The sequence below is a fragment of the Panulirus ornatus genome, chromosome 58 (genome assembly GCF_036320965.1).
Source record: "Panulirus ornatus isolate Po-2019 chromosome 58, ASM3632096v1, whole genome shotgun sequence".
Taxonomy (NCBI): Eukaryota; Metazoa; Arthropoda; class Malacostraca; order Decapoda; family Palinuridae; genus Panulirus; species Panulirus ornatus.
This window is the reverse complement of record NC_092281.1, coordinates 18,937,805-18,957,218: the sequence shown is the minus strand read 5'-3', so window position 1 is coordinate 18,957,218 and position 19,414 is coordinate 18,937,805. Positions and strand designations below refer to the sequence as shown.

General features: G+C 46.0%; 1 protein-coding gene across 1 annotated transcript in view; it reads left to right on the top strand.

Annotated features, from left to right (window-relative positions):
- The window catches only part of LOC139766621 (protein Skeletor, isoforms B/C), a 295,127-nt gene that overhangs the window by 224,614 nt on the left and 51,099 nt on the right, over positions 1 to 19,414 (top strand). The window contains exons 5-7 of the mRNA XM_071695486.1: positions 8,173 to 8,411; positions 10,169 to 10,355; positions 14,055 to 14,087. Of these exons, the coding sequence (XP_071551587.1) occupies positions 8,173 to 8,411; positions 10,169 to 10,355; positions 14,055 to 14,087 (459 nt within the window). The remainder of the gene's footprint in view (positions 1 to 8,172; positions 8,412 to 10,168; positions 10,356 to 14,054; positions 14,088 to 19,414) is intronic.

Below are 19,414 nucleotides of genomic sequence, written 5' to 3'. Positions count from 1 at the left end.
TGTGTGTGTAAGTGTGTGTGTGTCTGTGTGTGTAAGTGTGTGTGTGTGTGTGTGTGTGTGTGTGTGTGTGTGTCTGTGTGTGTAAGTGTGTGTGTGTAAGTGTGTGTGTGTCTGTGTGTGTAAGTGTGTGTGTGTGTGTGTGTGTGTGTGTGTGTGTAAGTGTGTGTGTGTGTGTGTGTAAGTGTGTGTAAGTGTGTGTGTGTGTGTAAGTGTGTGTGTGTGTGTGTGTAAGTGTGTGTGTCTGTGTCTTGTGTGTGTGTGTAAGTGTGTGTGTGTGTGTGTGTGTGTAAGTGTGTGTGTGTGTGTGTGTGTGTGTGTGTGTGTGTGTGTCTGTGTGTGTCCCACCTCTTCCTCCCGCTGCCGTGCCACTGCAGGAATGCACGCGGGGGGGGGGGGGGGGGGGGTGTTAGCCACACCACCACGTATCGACCACCACCGTCACCATCACCCCCCCCCCCCCCCACACACACACACACACACACACAACAGTCACGGGGACCGGGTAAAGCCTGGTGTAGTGTGGGGCGAGCTTACCCCGCCGGGGCAGCCCCTGTCTGGCCTGGTAGTGTGTGTGTGTCTGTGTGTTGCCCATCCTCCCCTGCCTTCGTCCATCATACCCTGCTTTCACCAAGCATACCTTGCTTTCATCCAGCATACCCTGCCTTAATCCAGCATACCCTGCCTTTATCCATCATATCCTACCTTCATCCAGCATACCCTGCCTTAATCCAGCATACCCTGCTTTCATCCATCATTCCCTGCCTTCACCAAGCATACCCTGCCTTCGTCCATCATACCCTGCCTTCGTCCATCATACCCTGCTTTCGTCCAGCATACCCTGCCTTCGTCCAGCATACCCTGCCTTCGTCCATCATACCCTGCCTTCATCTAGCATACCCTGCCTTCATCCAGCATACCCTGCCTTAATCCAGCATACCCTGCCTTTATCCATCATATCCTACCTTCATCCAGCATACCCTGCCTTAATCCAGCATACCCTGCTTTCATCCATCATTCCCTGCCTTCATCTAGCATACCCTGCCTTCATCCATCATTCCCTGCCTTCACCAAGCATACCCTGCCTTCGTCCATCATACCCTGCTTTCACCAAGCATACCCTGCCTTCGTCCAGCATACCCTGCCTTCGTCCAGCATACCCTGCCTTCATCCAGCATACCCTGCCTTCATCCAGCATACCCTGCCTTCATCCAGCATACCCTGCCTTCACCAAGCCTACCCTGCTTTCACCAAGCATACCCTGCCTTCATCCAGTATTCCCTGCCTTTATGCAGCATACCCTGCCTTCGTCCAGCATACCCTGCCTTCGTCCAGCATACCCTGCCTTCGTCCAGCAGACCCTGCCTTCATCCAGCATACCCTGCCTTCATCCATCATACCCTGCCTTCATCCAGCATACCCTGCCTTCACCGAGCATACTCCGGGTTCATCATCCTGCTTCACCCCATCCTCTATACTCGCCATCCACCCAGTGCATGACGAGTGGTCAAAAATGGACTGCCTGCCATGCACACAGTTGTCATCATCATGCATCGTGTGTGTGCATGTTTACAGCGCATACCACAATATACATGTCTGCCCCTTCCACCCACGACCACCTTTTCATTATACCACCTCCACCTCCCCTCGCAGTATGACTCTCACTAGCACATACTATTTCATCCTGTAATGATATACTCGATCATAATCCCCCCCCCCCCCGAAAGTATACTTGGCTTTGTCTAGGACTGGCTGTATATCTCCCCCTCTCCCCACCCCCCCTTTAGCATACTTTTTAGCCTCACTGGTATACTCGCCCTACTCTCACGAGCCCACAACATACTCCCACCCCCCACCTTTAGTGGGACTGGTCATCCAGATTATGTCAGATATGTCGGAATATAGTATATACTTGTGGTGGTGGTTATACCCAGCATACTCCTTTCCATCCCTTTGCACTTGGGTACGACCCATGGGTATGATGGCGCTAGTCCTTTGACTTGCCGTGTGTGTGTGTGTGTGTGTGTGTGTATAGCGTCGTTCCCGTGACGTCGTGGTCAAGGGTCGTTACGTCATGGTCAAAGGGTCGTTGCGTCATGATCAAAGGGTCGTTATGTCGTAGTCAAAGGGTCGTTACGTCGTGATCAAGGGTCGTGACGTCGTCTTCAAGGGTCGTACCATTTGTTACACCTTCATTTTTGAACTTAAATTCCTCATGGTAATTAGTGGTCTTAATAATCGCTGTCATACCAGCGTTGACTTAATTACAGTATCTTGGTGTTACATTACTGTACATGTGTATAATGTAATTTTATTCTGATATAATTTTACGCAATGTAATTTTACTATATAATTAATTATCGGATTTGAATGGCCAACGATTCTATATTTCTCGACATTATACAAGACCTTCTCTTTCGCGGGGATTTCATAATTTTTCGCCTTTATTTCTTGTTTGATATATATATATATATATATATATATATATATATATATATATATATATATATATATATATATATATCTTTATTGAATATGTGTGCGTAATACAATAGCAGAGCAAATCAATAAGGTCGGTTCCCGCGCCGTCCATGGTCTCCCGCAGCGCCACGCCGACTCCGCGCCAGACGTATGACGACGCCCGGAAATTTCCACCAGCAGGTTCGCTCCCGCCGGCGGGGAAAATGGAAGACTTTAATGCAGATATTGAAAACATCCATCAAATCTTACCCACGGACCGCGCATCTGCTAGTGTTTAAATTCGAGTAATTATTTTAGCTCAGGTGTTTTGATAATCCTTGCACCGATTTACAACTGCCAACCAGAGCAACTGGTCGATTGCCAAATAGGGCGGTACTCTCTCTCCCTCGCCTGCCGGCTATTGGCTGGAGTCTGAGGAGGGGAGCCAATACCGCGCATCTACCCGGGGAGCGCGAACGCCATTGGTCAACATCCCGCATGACGTCATGCTGAAAGTGGCCGCCCCCTATGCGCCGTCTTTAGGCTGGGTGGCGGGTTGCAAAGGGCCCGGTTGTTTATCTGTTGTATAGCTCCTCTTACTCCTCCCTCTGTGGTGTAATTAAGCAGAGAAACCGGGGCGCGGGCAAACCACTACACCCGCTAACGCGGCAGCAATTTCTCCCGCTGACATATTATACCATAATTTCACTAATAAACCGTCTCCTGGGAGTCGTGCATGATGGCGGACGCCGGAGCGCTGGGTGGGGAGTGAAGGGGGAGAGATGAAGGAGGAGGAGGAACCAACCCCTCCTCCTGCCGGTGGTGGTAGTAGACTCTGGAAGAACATTGCATGGGGGGAGAAGGGGAGTAGGAGTGAAGGTTGGGAGGAGGGATTGACCGAATTGCACTGACTGGAATGTCGTCACTTGACTTTAAGCTTACCCCGCCGGGATGAAGGAGGCGCCACTGACACTATAGGAGATGGTTTCGTTATATAGACGCTTTGCGTCCTGACTGTCGATTTCGTAAGATAAACGCCCAAGAACTTACGTAGATTTTCCGAGCAATATATATATATATATATATATATATATATATATATATATATATATATATATATATATATATATATATATATATATATATATATTATTTTGAGGGTTCGATCGTTGTGAGGTTATTACGTAATCATCCGCTCAAAGTGCAATGGTTTTTGGTCTCGTTTGAAAAAAAAAAAAAAAAAAAGGGAACCAGAGCTGGACGCCCGCGTGGGGGAGGTCGCTGGTAGTCTCCGGGGTTTGAGATCCACGTTTCAATATCTTGTCCCATTTTCGGGCCACCGGGAAAATAAAAACCTAGTGGTCGCTTCGCGTTCCTTATTCCACTTTTCTGCCGACTGACGCCTCCTCCCGTGGCTGCGCTTTCGCCCGCCGTGTTACCAGAGGTGGTGGAGATTTTCCAGCTGTGGGATGGGTTTAAAAAAAGGAAAAGAAAGGGAAGGTCGCATAATGTCCTGGAGCCCTATAGATCCAGGGAAGGAACCTGGAAAATGGTTATCGTAAATTACAGATGGCCATTGACCAGGGTTTTTTTTATATATATTTTTTCTGTATTAGAGTTTTTACGGTTTGTAGGAATGTCGTTTATCTTTGTAGCTTTACTTAACGAGCTTTATTTTTTTTGATAAAGAGTATCGTTTATACTGTAGCTTTACTTAACGAGCTTTACGTTTGTTTTTATTAGTATTATCGTGTATACTGTAGCTTTACTTAACGAACTTTATCTTCTTTAATAAGGAATATCGTTTAAACTGTAGCTTAACGAGTTTTACGATTTTTCTATAAGGAATATCGTTTATACTGTAGCTTTACGTTGTTTAATGAGGAATATCGTTTATACTGTAGCTTTACTCAACGAGCTTTACGTACGTTTGCTTTTATAAGGAGTGTCGTTTATCATGTAGCTTTATTTAACGAGATTTACATTTTGTTTAATAAGGAGTATCGTTTATCCTGTAGCTTTACTTAACGAGCTTTACTACGTTTTGTTTAATAAGGAATATCGTTTATCCTGTAGCTTCCACGTTAAATAAGGTGTTGTTCACGAAAGTAAATAAAGAAATTGTTGTTCACGAAAGTAAATAAAGAAATTGTTGTTCACGAAAGTAAATAAAGAAATTGTTGTTCACGAAAGTAAATAAAGAAATTGTTGTTCACGAAAGTAAATAAAGAAATTTGGTCAGAGTAAATACTGTTCGTCCCTTTTTTTTTTTATATTTCATAATGTAATTAGTAAGATAATTTGTATTACTCGTTGGACATCTCATTGGAGGGTAATCCCCCCCTCATCTGCCGGTAGAGGTCGTAAGGTAGTTAACCCCCTGAACACAATGGTACGACCCTTGAGCACTGGAGTGTACCGTCCTTGACCATTGTGGTAACGACCCCTGGGTAATGATGATCTGGCCTTTGACTTTGATCCTTGTGGATGCGAGATCAAAGGTCCATCGTGGTTTCAGGGTCGTACCGTCGTGCTATAAGGGTCGTACCGTCGTGCTCCAAGGGTCGTAACGCCGCGCGTCATTCAATTTCTTACCACCGTGCTTCGTTTAAGGGTCGTACCGTCGCGCTACAAGGGTCTTACCGTCATACCTCAAGGGTCGTACCGTCGTATCTCAAGGGTCGTACCGTCGTACACCAGGGACTGGGTCTATGTCTCCGTGCTCTTCCTAGGTGCATCACGACCCCCTTGTACCTCACACGTATCTCCCCTCCCCTCCACACGGACACATATCCTCCCCCTCCTCAACATGCCCCCATATTTCCCCCCTCCTCAACATGGCCACATATCCCCCCCTCCTCAACATGGCCACATATTCCCCCCTCCTCAACATGCCCCCATATTTCCCCCCCCCCTCCTCAACATGCCCCCATATTCCCCCCTCCTCAACATGCCCCCATATTTCCCCCCCCTCCTCAACATGGCCACATATTCCCCCCTCCTGAACATGCCCCCATATTTTCCCCCTCCTCAACATGGCTACATATCCCCCCCGCCCCTATCACTGTTCATCGCCTGCTGTGATGCCCAGTGCAGCAGTGTCGATGCTGTTGTGATAAATGCTGTCATGCGAATCATAAGCAGCTGTTGTGGATGCTGCATTATCCACAACAACAGCTGCTGTGTCCTCTGCGGCGACAGCACAGCATTAACAACCCCCACGGGCCTCAGGCACAACCACAAGGGTTGTAGAGGATGGACGCGTCATGAGAATGACGAGAGTTAAGAGCAGCTGTAAGGAAACAGCAGGACCTCTGTAAGGGCAGCGAGAGTACAGTGGCAGGAGGAGGGGCAGGTTGGGTGGATGGTGAGGAGGGGGAAGGAGGAGGAGGAAGGGGCAGTATAGTGCAGCGTGAGCGGAGTGTGTGTGTGTGGGGGGAAGGGTTGGTTGGTAGTAGGGAGGTGCGGAATGGGGGGGTGTGGTGTAGGATGGGGGGGGAGAGCCGACCCGCGCGCCACTTACACAACCTGTCAACCCGGAACCACGCCACTTCCGCCTCACCTCCCCTCCCCCCCACTCCCACCCCGCGCCACCTCTGCTGCCATCTTGCTGCGCCCCTTCCCCAACTCCCCCCTCTTCATGCTCGCCATTTTCTTAGCCTTGCTCCTGCTTCTGCTGGTCCTACTGGAGGGGATGGTGACCGCTGCAGCAGGTTGTAATGAGGGTAGTGGCGGCTTCAAGCTGCTGGCTCCAGTCTGCTGCTAGCCTTAAGCTGCCGGTGGTTTCAGCTGGTGATGGGTTCCAATGGTGCTGCTGTTGGCTTATGTTGGAGGCTCCAGCTGCTGCTGTTAATTGGTCCAGCTGTTGGTGATGGCTGAAGCTGCTGGCGGTAGTGGAAGCTGCAGCTGCTGCTACTGATAGCGATGGTGTTGGAGTAAAGCCTGTGTGGTCATAATGATGGTGTTGGAGTAAGGTCTGTGTGGTCATAATGATGGTGTTGGAGTAAAGCCTGTGTGGTCATGATGATGGTGTTGGAGTAAGGCCTGTGTGGTCATGATGATGGTGTTGGAGTAAGGCCTGTGTGGTCATAGTGATGATGATGGAGTAAGGCCTGTGTGGTCATAGTGATGATGATGGAGTAAGGCCTGTGTGGTCATAGTGATGATGATGGAGTAAGGCCTGTGTGGTCATAGTGATGATGATGGAGTAAGGCCTGTGTGGTCATGGTGATAGTGATGGTGGTAGTGGTTACCATTTACTGGCAGTGGTGGTGATGGTACACTGTGGTAAGGATGGTGGCGGGACACATTTAGTGGTGGCATTGGGTGTAATGGCGGTGTCTGGTGGCACAAGTGGCAGGGTCTGGTGGCACAAGTGGCGGGGTCTGGTGGCACAAATGGCGGGGTCTGGTGGCACAAGTGGCGGGGTCTGGTGGCACAAGTGGCGGGGTCTGGTGGCACAAGTGGCGGGGTCTGGTGGCAGTAGTGGCGGGGTCTGGTGGCACTAGTGGCGGGGTCTGATGGCAGTAGTGGCGGGGTCTGATGGCAGTAGTGCCGGGGTCTGATGGCACAAGTGGCGGGGTCTGGTGGCACTAGTGGCGGGGTCTGGTGGCACTAGTGGCGGGGTCTGGTGGCAGTAGTGGCGGGGTCTGATGGCACAAGTGGCGGGGTCTGATGGCAGTAGTGGCGGGGTCTGATGGCACAAGTGGCGGGGTCTGATGGCAGTAGTGGCGGGGTCTGATGGCACAAGTGGCGGGGTCTGATGGCAGTAGTGGTGAGGCCTGACGCAATGGGGAGGGCCAACCTCCCCCCTCCACCCCCCAGCAGCCGTTCAATACGACCACCAGAGTCTCTCTCGTCTGACCTTGGTTGACCTGACCTCTCTACAGGAGGCACAGCTTTAGGGTCAGCTTCACAGCCTAAGGAGAAAGTTCAAAGATTAAGGGAGGGTGAGTTCACAGCTTAAGTGGGGTAGGTTCACAGCATGATTGTCATGGCTTCACAGCTTAAGGGGTAAATTCACAGCTTGAATGAGGTGGGTTCACAGTATGAGAATCGTGGCTTCACAGGTTAAGGGGTAAATTCACAGCTTCAAGAGGATGGGTTCACAGTATGAGAGTCATGGCTTCACAGCTTAAGGGGTAAATTAACAGCTTGAATGGGTTCACAGTATGAGAGTCATGGCTTCACAGCTTACAGGGGTGATGCGGTTCAGTTATGCTTCCCCTGTCCTTATCAGTGGCTCAAAGACACCAATATCCCATAAGATATGATAAGATTAGGATGATATATCGTCTGACATCATGTTCTTTGTAATCATTGTCACCATCATTGTGTTCACCATCACCATCATCGCCCACACCACAACTGTCATCATCATCATTATGACCGTCATCATCTTCATCATCATCATGACCGTCATTATCATCAATAAATATACAACAGAAATTGAGGGTTTACAGCGTCAGACTGACGTGTCTCGAAACGGCCTTCAACTGAATCACCGACACGGTATCGTAGACAAGGTTCGAAACACCTTCTGAAGCATTATGGAATTATCATTCTTTTCATCCCCAGATCGAGCATGCTCATGAGCCACACTGGCTCACCCCATTCGAAAGAGTCCCAAATGAATGTATTTTTTTGTGTTTTGTTTTGTTTTCTCCTTCACGACACGTCTTCCTTGATCCTACTCTTTCTCCTGTCTTCCTTCAGGTGGACTTCGGAAACGTGGGCATCCCCAGCGACATCGACCCACCGCGCAAGAGGGTCCTCCCGGAGTTCCAGCGACTGGCCCATGGACTCCGCTCAGGGAACATTACCATCCTAGACGCCCGCACCTTCTACATCCCCAACCTGCACTACGACGGCCAGGGCCCTGACGCCTACTTCTGGGTCGGCAAGGGCACTAAGCCCGACCCCAAGGGCCACAAGATCCCTAATGAGGTGGGCAGGTGAGTCAATAGGGGTTCATTCGTAATGAGATGAGCCAGTGAGAAGAGTTCGATTCCCAGTGATATGGGCAGATGGGTCGAGGGTTCGCTCGGATCCGATCCCAAATTAAGTGGACAGGTAAAGTAAAGAGTTCTTTTCATCGACATCTTGTGAACTCGGGCGGATGAAAGCAAGGATTCACTGGATTAATCCCAAGTGAATGAGGCAGATGAGGCGAGGCAACTAGCTAGGTTGATCCCTAGTGAGATCAGCAGATCAGCCAAAGGAATTAAATAAATCTAATCTGCAACGTCGTAGGGCCGATGGTGTAGGAGGGCGCTTTGAGACAGGTCGGGGAGAGAGAGAGAGAGAGAGAGAGAGAGAGAGAGAGAGAGAGAGAGAGAGAGAGGATGAAGAATAGATCACCAGTTACGTGGTCGGTAGAGCCAGCGAAACAGAGCTCAAGCACCGCATAGAGCGAACTAACTAACAACAGAAGACCAGCTGGCCCGTAAAAAGCACCAGAAGTAACTTAAGAACCTGTTTCCATCTTCATCAAGGTGAGAAGACGAATTACCGACTGAACATGATCAAATTGTGCAGTCGTAACGAAATGATATCAAATGGCCCAGAAGTAGAGGGGGGAAAAAAAGATGGGAAAGGTACATGCTTAAAGGACACGAAGGTGAGGCTTTCCCAGGAAGTTGAGTACAGGTCAGAATTCTTCGAGAGAAAAAAAAAAAAAGGTAGAAGAAGAAGGGATTTATGGGGAGTTAATTGATTAGCAATGACTGAGCGTAGGATTCCCCCACGCAGGACGGTAGAAAGTCAGGGAGGGTTTAAGGACAGCAACCCAGGACTGATGAAGAGATAAGGAGAACTGGGGGAGATAGTGGATTTCCCCCAAAGATATGGTGCCGGATAAGCCAAGTCAGAAGGGTATGGAAAAGGGGAAGGGGTGAGTGAGGTGAGAGGCTTGTGAGAGCAATGTGTCGTAAGAGAGGAAGAGGCGCAGAGCCGTGTACAGATACATGGACGAGAACTCTAGGTACAGCTACCTTACAAAGAGCATGGGGTATTACTGGACCTGCTAGACCCATAGATAGAGCAGTGTGTGGCGAGAGATAGAGGAGCGTGTGCTGCGAATATTAAAAGGTAAAACAAAATGATCAAGAATGTTGGTAAAGGAGGGAGTGAAAATGGTAGCAGGTTAACAGGATCACATATATTTCGCAGTGAATTGTGCACGAGGGTTGATGACCTGACACTCGCAGTGACCTTAGTAGAAGGGTCGGGTATGTTACCCGAGTGTCCTCTGATTCCACAGGGTTCCCCATACTATCCTCACTGTTTACTTTATTACCGTGTAAGATCTGATCCTGTTAACATCTACTGTTGTCTTTGTATATTTACTTCCATCCGTGATTTGCTACTATTTGCTTCTGAAGATGTGTTGAAATACACGAAAGCGCTTAAGCTAAGATTTTTCTGTTTTGAATTTTCTCCTTTGGTGGACAAGTTCATCTGTGATATATATATATATATATATATATATATATATATATATATATATATATATATATATATATATATATATATATTGTATCTTCCATGCTCTCTTCTGTGAAGAAGTAAATATGCTATACTTGTTTCACATGTTTTAGATTCAAGTTCAGAAATAGACAGTCCTATACATAGGCCAAAGGGCCGTCCTACCGTCTGCCTTTCCAATGTACTTTGACCTCGGATTTTGTAATGGGTCTTGTTCCTCTTCCAGCTTGGACGTCCTCCGGGCGTACGAAGGTGAGGACATCGAGCTGCAGCTGCCGGAGAACCTAACGGTGTACGACATCGATTACCTGGGCGTGTGGTGCGTCACCTTCAAGCACAACTTCGGCCACGTCCAGATCCCGCGCCCGGAGGAGCTGTGGGTACCTCCCGCCCTTGGCCAGACGCGCATCAAGGTAAACAACACTCGGTCGTCACTTGTTTCACGGTAGCGTAAGCAAGAACGACTCGAATATTGTCACGTATCCTGTGGTCTTCTGTAATGAGATGAACTGAACACAATCACCAGTATTGTATTAATAATTTCCAGGGGATAATTAAGAACTATGTCAACATTTTTTTTTTCGACTCTTGCCGGGGTTAAATAGCGCGATCCTCACTTGCCTGCCGTTATCGTAATATGTGTGTGTGTAGAACAAAAGACAAGCGCTTACGACATTATATGATGTTGAATGTTACCGTATAGTCCTCACGCTAAACCCTATTAGAAGCAGTTGAAATATGCTCGTGCCGTGATATAGAATTTACCCCAGTAGCTTGCAAGAGAAATATCACCATTGGATTCTGCTATGCCAATACGAAACTGGCGATGAGAAAGATTGAAACTTTAAAGTGGCGAGGGAAGTGGATGTTGGAGAATTTTTTTTTTCTTTTTTGCTTTTGAAGACGATTGAATGTACAACAATAAAAAGATAGTCAGAATAGTTAGGTTAGGTTGGCGTGTTTTTATCAGTTCGTGTTTCCAAGATTAAGGGAGGATTCTGTTTGTAGGTAAAAGGGACAACAGAAGAGCTACCTGAGGCACAAATTGAGATGTGCGATCCTTGAGGATAGAAAGTGTTAGTGTCTGGTCTGTATCCTATGCTGCTCTTTGGACTTTGTGAAGAGAGACATTTCACTAGTAAAATGTGCATCAGGTGAAGAAATTAAGTCATTCATGATGGAATTGAGAAATGGAAAAAAAGAGAAAACCAGAATGAAAAAAACAGCTTCGAGCATCGTTAGTGTGGAGAGAGAGAGAGAGAGAGAGAGAGAGAGAGAGAGAGAGAGAGAGAGAGAGAGAGAGAGAGAGAGAGGAGTGAAGAAGTGGATGGATGTTATTAAAAGATATTTTCAGGGCAGCGACCAAAAGTTCCTACAGAGGGGAAGGATAGCAAGTCTTCACACACTTTGAAAACGTAGAGCCTCACCTCACGAACCTCATATTTTTCATGATTTATCCCAGAGATTAATAAAGTCGAGTGTGAAAGTCCAAGTGATGAAAGTTTGACAGAGCCTTGATGCGTCAGGTGTTTGTTTTTGTTTCGCACGGTACCAAAACGGTAATGAAGTGACGTGTGGATCACATAGATAAAAGAAGATACCGTACATAAGTCTATATTCCCCATCGTTAATAGCTTCATCTACATGTCAGGCAGAGGGATGAGCATTACCTATGAGACAACATTCATTAAAAAGAATTATGGTAATAATGATAATGATTATGATAAAAGTACTGATAACGATAATGATTACAACAGGTGCTACCACAGTACAATAATTGTGTTTGCAAAGGGTAAACCAGGAGACGAAGAGAATGACCGGAAGAACTGATTTGGGAAGAAATTGTTAATGTGCTTGTAGCGTGAAGATGAGGTGAGGAACAAATCCAGATTGGTGAAAGAGTGGTTGAGATGGTCTGGAACATGGAGAGGTTGGTTGATAACCTGCCTCAGAGCGCTAGGAATGGAGAAGACGTGAACGTTTAACCCCTTCCCACCACACACACACTGAAACGTGGATTTAGATCGTAGTATCTGATACGAAAACAATCGGTAGAATTAAGATGTTGATGGTATCACCTGGTCGGTGTTTGGTAGAAGAAAGATATGTGAAAAGGACGGCGAGTGTTGGTGAGGTGTTATATCAAAAAAGTGAGCCAGGTCTACCGGAGGAACTGGAGGCTTGGGATGAGCCAGCGAGCAGAAGGGCCAAAGAGTGTTCACTCTATTCACCTCCGAGGATTCTGTACACACACCCCCACGATACCGGGAACTGCACGCGATTGACTTCATCCACTTCTAGTGGTAGGGAAATGTAGACTAATGAGGAGCGAGAAGTTCTCTGACGAGACTTTCGACTCTCAGTGATTCAGCCCCACCAAAGATCACTTTTCACTTACAGTGTATCCCCGAGCAGCTCCGCCGGTTATATGTGGATACGTTGTGCGGAACTAAACGTAAACAAAATGATCAGCCGCGTAGTGGATCATGTACACATTACGTAGCGTTGAATCGGTATAAAGCAAAACTGAAACGCAGGCAGTTAAGACTTGGGCAGGTTCTTCTGAATTTGTCGTATATTGTGCTAATTGCTCCTCTTAACTCTCATGTTTCTATAGTCCGTGGTAAGGAGGGTGGGCAAGAGGATGGGTGGAACCGCTAGCGAAAGGCCGGTTGGCATGTATTACGCGTGAAAAGGCTGTGCAAGTTGTAAATGTAACACTAAAATCATAGGAACGACGAAATACATACTAGGCTATATACTACATACGTGCCATATACCTTTATGTGTATCTTACAAGTTTATATGTATAGTCACTGGTCATTTCTGGTAGTCTTTATTTTCTTTAAATTATTCATGTCTTTCGTGTATAACAGAGTCAGTATTATAACTATTTTTTTTAGGGATGAAAAATCAGTAATGAATCTGTTACTTGGTGTCGTCATCTGTGTTAATCGTTTTCTATTGGCATTCAGCGGGGAGGGAGCGAAGGAAAAAGGCCAACAGACTCAATTTATATGTAAATCGTAATCATTATGGCCACTGGGGGGTGAAGTGTAGGATCAATTATCCAATCGAGTGAACCCTGGCTAGAGTGTGTTGTGGCCTCACCCACACCATTAAGAATAAATGCTAGTATTATTCATAAAGCCCCATAGAGTAGCCATAGATATCTATTTAATAACGGTGCTTGTGTTTATTCAGCTAACACTTATATCATTACTTTTTTTTTTTTTCCTTAGATCGGAAGTTTATTTGGATTCTTAACAAGACAACATTACCCTTTTCCTTGCTTTAGATCTCCTGTCTGGGCAAGCAAATGATATTTCAAGTTTGGTAATCTTAGCCTAGTCTTATAGTTAAGGCAGATGGAGTGATGTGGTGCCGACGCTTGAATTTTCAATTAGTTATGATGTTATTTATTAATGTCTCATGCAGTTTGATAAGAGGCTTCCTTTCAGTCTACTCTCCAACGTGCTTCACTCTATAATATGACCTGCATGAATATTGTCATTCTTCACACCAAACACCAACACGTAGGCTACACCCCACCGTATTGCCAAGCAGGTGCTCTTAGCCAGACCAACTTTGTTTTCGTTTGTTACATAGTAGACAGTTTAGGCCTACAGTTACGTTTTTGGACTAAGTTATTACAATCCTTTACATGAATACCTTGTTTTGATATGTGTTAGTGGATATGTGATATACTAGATAGGTTAGGTTAAGTACATAGTAAAGTTTGGTAAGAATGGTGGTCCCTGGGAGGCAGTGTTCACCCTTAGCACAATTGTTATGATCAGAGTGAGAGCCGGATCTTCAAATTATGATTTAATAACCTGTGTCACAACAGAGTAAATGTAAGTGGTTTGGAAATTTTTTTTCTTTTTTTTTTTTTGAGATCAAATGTTTTTATTCCACCTTTAAGACATTCCGGACGATGTTAAGCACGTAAAATGGTGGGGGCAATGTAGGAAATGGGAAGTTTTGAGAGGTAGTGGTAGAGAGAGTGTGTGTGTCCGGGTTGAGCACTGCCATCAGCGCCACCACCAGTCCCCGGCAGCGAGGCGGAGGAGAAGCGGGAACACCGTCTCACGTGGCTTCTTTGTTCGCAGCCCCACTGGTGGTACAAGGGCGAGCCGGGACAAGTAAGTTGTCACCCCACACACTGTCCACTGCGCATGAGTCCACACCTTCCTTATTTTTGTTTTGTTGTACATATTTTATTTAGTATATGTTTTTCGCTCTCCCGTTTTCTCTGTTGAATTTGAAGAAAGTGTGTCGCTAATATTGTGTTTGTCAGTGTTGCACGGTGCATGTTTTCAGGAAAATAAAACCTACAACCAGAAGTGTTGGAGTACTTCAGAAAAAAAAAAATCCATGCCCACTCTGTACAGTAGGCTTAAGTTTTGTTTCCATGTGTGCTGGTTTGCTTGGGGTCCCCCTCATACCCTTGGTTGCCAACTACCAGCTTGAGGAATTGGACGAGGCGTATGAGGAAGACGAGAAGGACCAGTACCTGCCCGTAGGGCCCAGTGAGGCCGAGTACCCAGATGCGCCCCGCCGCCCACCGTCACCTCCCCCCACCACACGTATCGAGGCTGAGATAACTGACAATGATCTCGCCGACCACGCTGGTTCCCAGACTGACTCTGACTCTGGTTCTGATCCACAGGCAGTCTTTAACACCGGGTCTGGTCCTGACTCTAACAACATGGGTGGTGCGTCCTCCTTCCTCACACCTACCAGTCATCTGACCCTGATCCTACCAGTCCTCCTGTTCCTCATCTCATTAGCCTCCGGCTCCTCCCCAGCCGCGGGCTCCCTCCTGTAACAGCCTCACGCCCTATCACACCACCTTCTTTCACTCTTCTCTTCTTCACTCGGGCATATATGAAAACTCTTCTTTTAACTTCTCAAAACAACACACAACCACACATTCTTACCATCTATCTGCCCCTCTCCTCTCTCTCTCTCTCTCTTTCTTCTCTCTGTGTTCATTTCCGTAGGTACATGATCATCAATTGACATTAGGAAATAAAAAATAATCTTCCCATATACTTCAGGCGAAGGCCAAATTAACCTAGTTCGCTGGTAATGTATAATTAAGTCGTGTTTTGTATGGGTATCATTATATTTCTGTGTGTTTGATGTCCACTGCAGTGTGGACTCTCCGCGGTTCAATGTATATTTAATGTGAGTGTTTCCCCTTGCTTTCAGTGTTGGACTTATTCAGGGGCCTCCGGCCCTCGAGGTCTGTACGTACAGTTGATTATTAAACAAGCAATCAGTGTAGAAGATGTGATCATTGTTTGAACAGCGTATTTATTCATGTTTTGTGCCTTTATTATTCATCTAGGACGTTGTTATACCGTGGTATGTGGCAGAGCGACACAAAAACACATCCGGAACGAAATCCAAGCTCTTGGCCATGGTACGAAACCCAGGCTTTTGGTCAGAAAGTAGAACTCAAGCTTTTCACTTTAGAACAGAACTCGAATCTCTCGGTCATAATAATATAGAACTCAGGCTAAGCCTATTTTGGTCATAATATGGAAACCGGGCCGTCCGAGGCTTTTGGTCATGGTATGGAAACCTAGCTCACGCCATGGAACAGAACCCCAAACTCTTAATGATAATATAGTAGCCCCAAGCTCTTCTTAGCCATGGGACAGAACCCAAGCTTTTGGGCATGGAACACCACGTAAGGTTTAAGCCATTGAAAACAAAAATTCTCTCGCCGAACTCTGGCTTTTAGTGACGATATAGCATTAGCGATCATCACTTGCAAGCGACGAAAGCTCCCGAAACATAGAGCGTTGTGGTTCTTCATGAAAGAGGAATTAAAAAGGCGAATATTTTCTATCCACTGTTATGTCAGATCTTGATCCTGGATTCGCAAATGTCTTTTTTTTCCCACCTGTTGTCCAAGAATGTGATAATTATGATCTGACTGCCATTGCGGCGTAGAGACGTATCACTGAACTTTTGGACAGCAAGCGTTAATCATGCTCGGAATACAGCTGTAGCATGTATTGTAATCGCTAGGAAAGCCATCATTAGATCACTGTGAAATTCAGTTTCTTCCACCCTTCCTCTTTGTGACTTGGCAATTTGCTTGTAGAAGAAGAATACATAAAAAAAAAACTTTGAACAATCGAAAGGACATTGAAGGAGTCAGGAAGGGCTTAGCTTACGAGCTAACTGGCTGTGTACGTAGCAGTCATCTGTATATTTTTCTAAATTTCGCGAGTCATAGAATCACCGTCTGTAAAGTTCCTTCAACTGACTTATTTGTTAGGCTTTCATATTTCTGCAAATGGTTCCGTGATGTCGCTGCTCTGATCACAGTATAGTCGATAAAAACTGAGTCACATGATACGCCAAAGACAGCTTAATTTATTCAGATCATAAGGACCTATTTATAAAAAAGAAATATATATTTATTTCATTCGTGGAATGGCCTGCAGGATTAGCGGTAATTACGTTAGGTAATCATGTCGGCAGTGGACGTTTAGGGCGCAATGGGTTAAGTAGTAATGGGAGAACACGCAGCCTAGCCCTGAAGTTGGTCACACTGGTGAATCAACTCCACCTCAAAGCATTGTGAGGTTAGAATTGGTAGACCTCTCTCTCTCTCTCTCTCTCTCTCTCTCTCTCTCTCTCTCTCTCTCTCTCTCTCTCTCTCTCTCTCTCTCTCTCATTGTACCGCCTGTTTTCGTGCGGGCGTCTAGTTCGTCTGACGTGCGCGGGCATCTCAGAGTAAGAGAGGCTGTTCCGCTACGCCACACGTCTTGCTTGCTGTTGTGTCCCTGGTTGCTGCTCCCATCCTTCCTGCCTGAGGTTCCCTTTATTTCTCTATGTTTATTATTTTGACTCGGTCTCCGAGTCGTTTTCATTCGTACGTCTTTCATCGTATGGTGTCTGTTCCTACCTCTCCTTTGGTTTTCCCTTATCCAGTACTCATCCGTTACATCTTCCCGTACTTTATATGTGTGTCACACCATTCAATGTCACCCTGATCCACCCACCACCCTCCCTCCCTCCCTCCTGAACCTCCACCTAGAGATGACTGTCTCCACACCAAGCATGTTTAATACCCCCATGATTCAGTTTATTGATTTCTTTTCCTCCTCTGAAAATTACCTTTACCCACTAGAAGCATGTTTTTTTTTTTTTTTTTTTGGCTTTTCCTAAGTTCATTTCCCAATTAGTTCCCCCTCATCCTACTATGTGCATGAATATTTTATTTTCTCGGTAAATATATATTTTTCCCAGCATGTTATGTTACGTATTTAGTCTCTTAATGATAAGTTCTCCTCTGGTAGCCATGTTTAGTTCCGTACCCTACCCTGGCTTCCCTCAAGAGACCTTCTACCCAGCTAGATGACCATGAGACCCCGTGGTCCAAGCAAGACCACCTCCCTCCCCCAACTCCTCCCTGATCCCACAAGTTCCTTATTCTCTCTACCAAACCCCACTGGTACCTCACGTCTCCCAGAGTCCACGAATCCTTCCTCCCCATTTCTGCCTTCCCACATCTCCCTTAGATTCCGCTCTCCCTGCTCCTCTCTCCCTTTCCTAATTCCTACTCCCTCCTTTCCTCGGCTGTCTTATGCTCCCCTCTTGTCCACCGTTCTAATCCCTGGTGTTGGTGTTCCACTGTCGACTCACGGTACTAACTGTTTCCTTCTTTATTTCTCAACTGTGGTCCCTGGATTGAATACCTTTTAATTCTCTCTCTTCATACCTCTACCTTACCCTGCCATACCTTTTTCGGCCAGCGGTTGGTCTGGGCCCCGCTTAACCCATCCCCTTGGTCCTGGTATAATAGTCCAAACCACGTCCCTCCTCCCCTCCTGGTCCTAGTTACCCGGTATGAGCTCCTAGCCAACTAACCCCACCAGTCTAGTGCGAACCAGACCTTGGTCGGAAGCCACACACCACCCCACCAGCCGATGGCACACTCCAGCACTCTGGTAAGTGGTGGCTGGAATCCATATAGCTTTTTAGGTGCTCGAATATTTGCAAATTTACAGTTCCACTTTCAGAAGTTCTGAAATCATGGTATATAATAATTTTTTTCTTTTTACTGAAGTTTAAAATATATATATTACATATATTTTTTGTTCTGCCTTCTAAACTTAGAATATGTTTCTAAAGTCATCAGATGCAAAGTCCATCCCAAAGATTGCTTTGTGCTCTTAGAGACATTGAATGCTGGATATACTAAGTGTTCAAGAGACGTAACTCTTTCACATAAAGTGACGCGATAATCTGTCATTAACCCCTTGAGCAAAAGAGTACGACCCTTGAGCAAGACAATACGACCTTTGAGCAAGACGGTGCGACTCATCAGGAGGACGATATCGGTACGGCCTGTGATTGTGACGACCTGCCCTTTGATCTCTTAAAGGCTCAGTTTACAGGTCACGGCCTCTTATACAAGGGTCGTAACGTCGTACTCATGGGTCGTGACGTCGTGCTCAAGGGTCGTGACGTCATCTTTAAGGGGCACTGTCTCTTTCGTGCTCAAGAGTTTAATAGTAAGTCATGACAAAACAGCACTTTGGGTGACTTAAACCAATGAAAAGAAAAAAAAAGAAAAAGGGGGCCAGTATAGTACTCATGTATGTCACAGTCTTCAACTGGTTAGCTCTGAAGACTGGCTTTTACATGCAAGAGCCAGTCTTCGATATTCCTATGTTTCTCTTTTGAGTTTCACATGAAGTAGTAGTTAGACCAACAGAATTAAAATGCTTACTGTAGTTGTAGATTTAAGCATAATATATGGCTTTTTGCAAATTACCTTTGATGTTGTAGCGTTTTGCTATTTTGTTCACCAATTTTTTTGTTTTATGCAGTAGTTCTTATGATTTGCCAGATGTTAGAGGTTAATTTAAGTAATATTGCTTTGGCTTTTTTTGCTTTGTTTTATTTTTTCATTTTTTTTTTTTTTTTGTGTACAACATAAACACAACGCAGACTGAACACCTGTGTTGAACAGCTCACGGAAGGCGTCACACACTTTCCACAGAACATCCCATCCCCTCACACCCGCTGCCTTAGCTGGAAGCTTTGACAGACAGAACACTTGAGAGTTTTTCCAACACCCCCCACACCCTCCTCCTCCACCCATAGCTCTGTCTCTCTAACACATAACGTTCATCTCTGTCGACACTAAACCGTGTTGTTAACTTTTATATGTCGCCATCCTCCGCGGCAAGAACACGAGCAACAAAAGTAACTTCCCATCCAAGTTACAGCAGAAAAAAAAAAAAGTATCTTTCCGTCCAAGTTACATTTCCTGGTATGAGTTCATTATGCCTCTTGGTTCAGTTGCCGTCTCGTTTATTTTGTTGGAAGTGTGTCGGTAAAGCTTGTGTCCCCCCCCCCCCCCAGGTCTATGATTCCCCCCTCCTTCACCTACCCTTGGAGAAGATGTTTATCATGTCTTTAATCCCTCACCGAATTT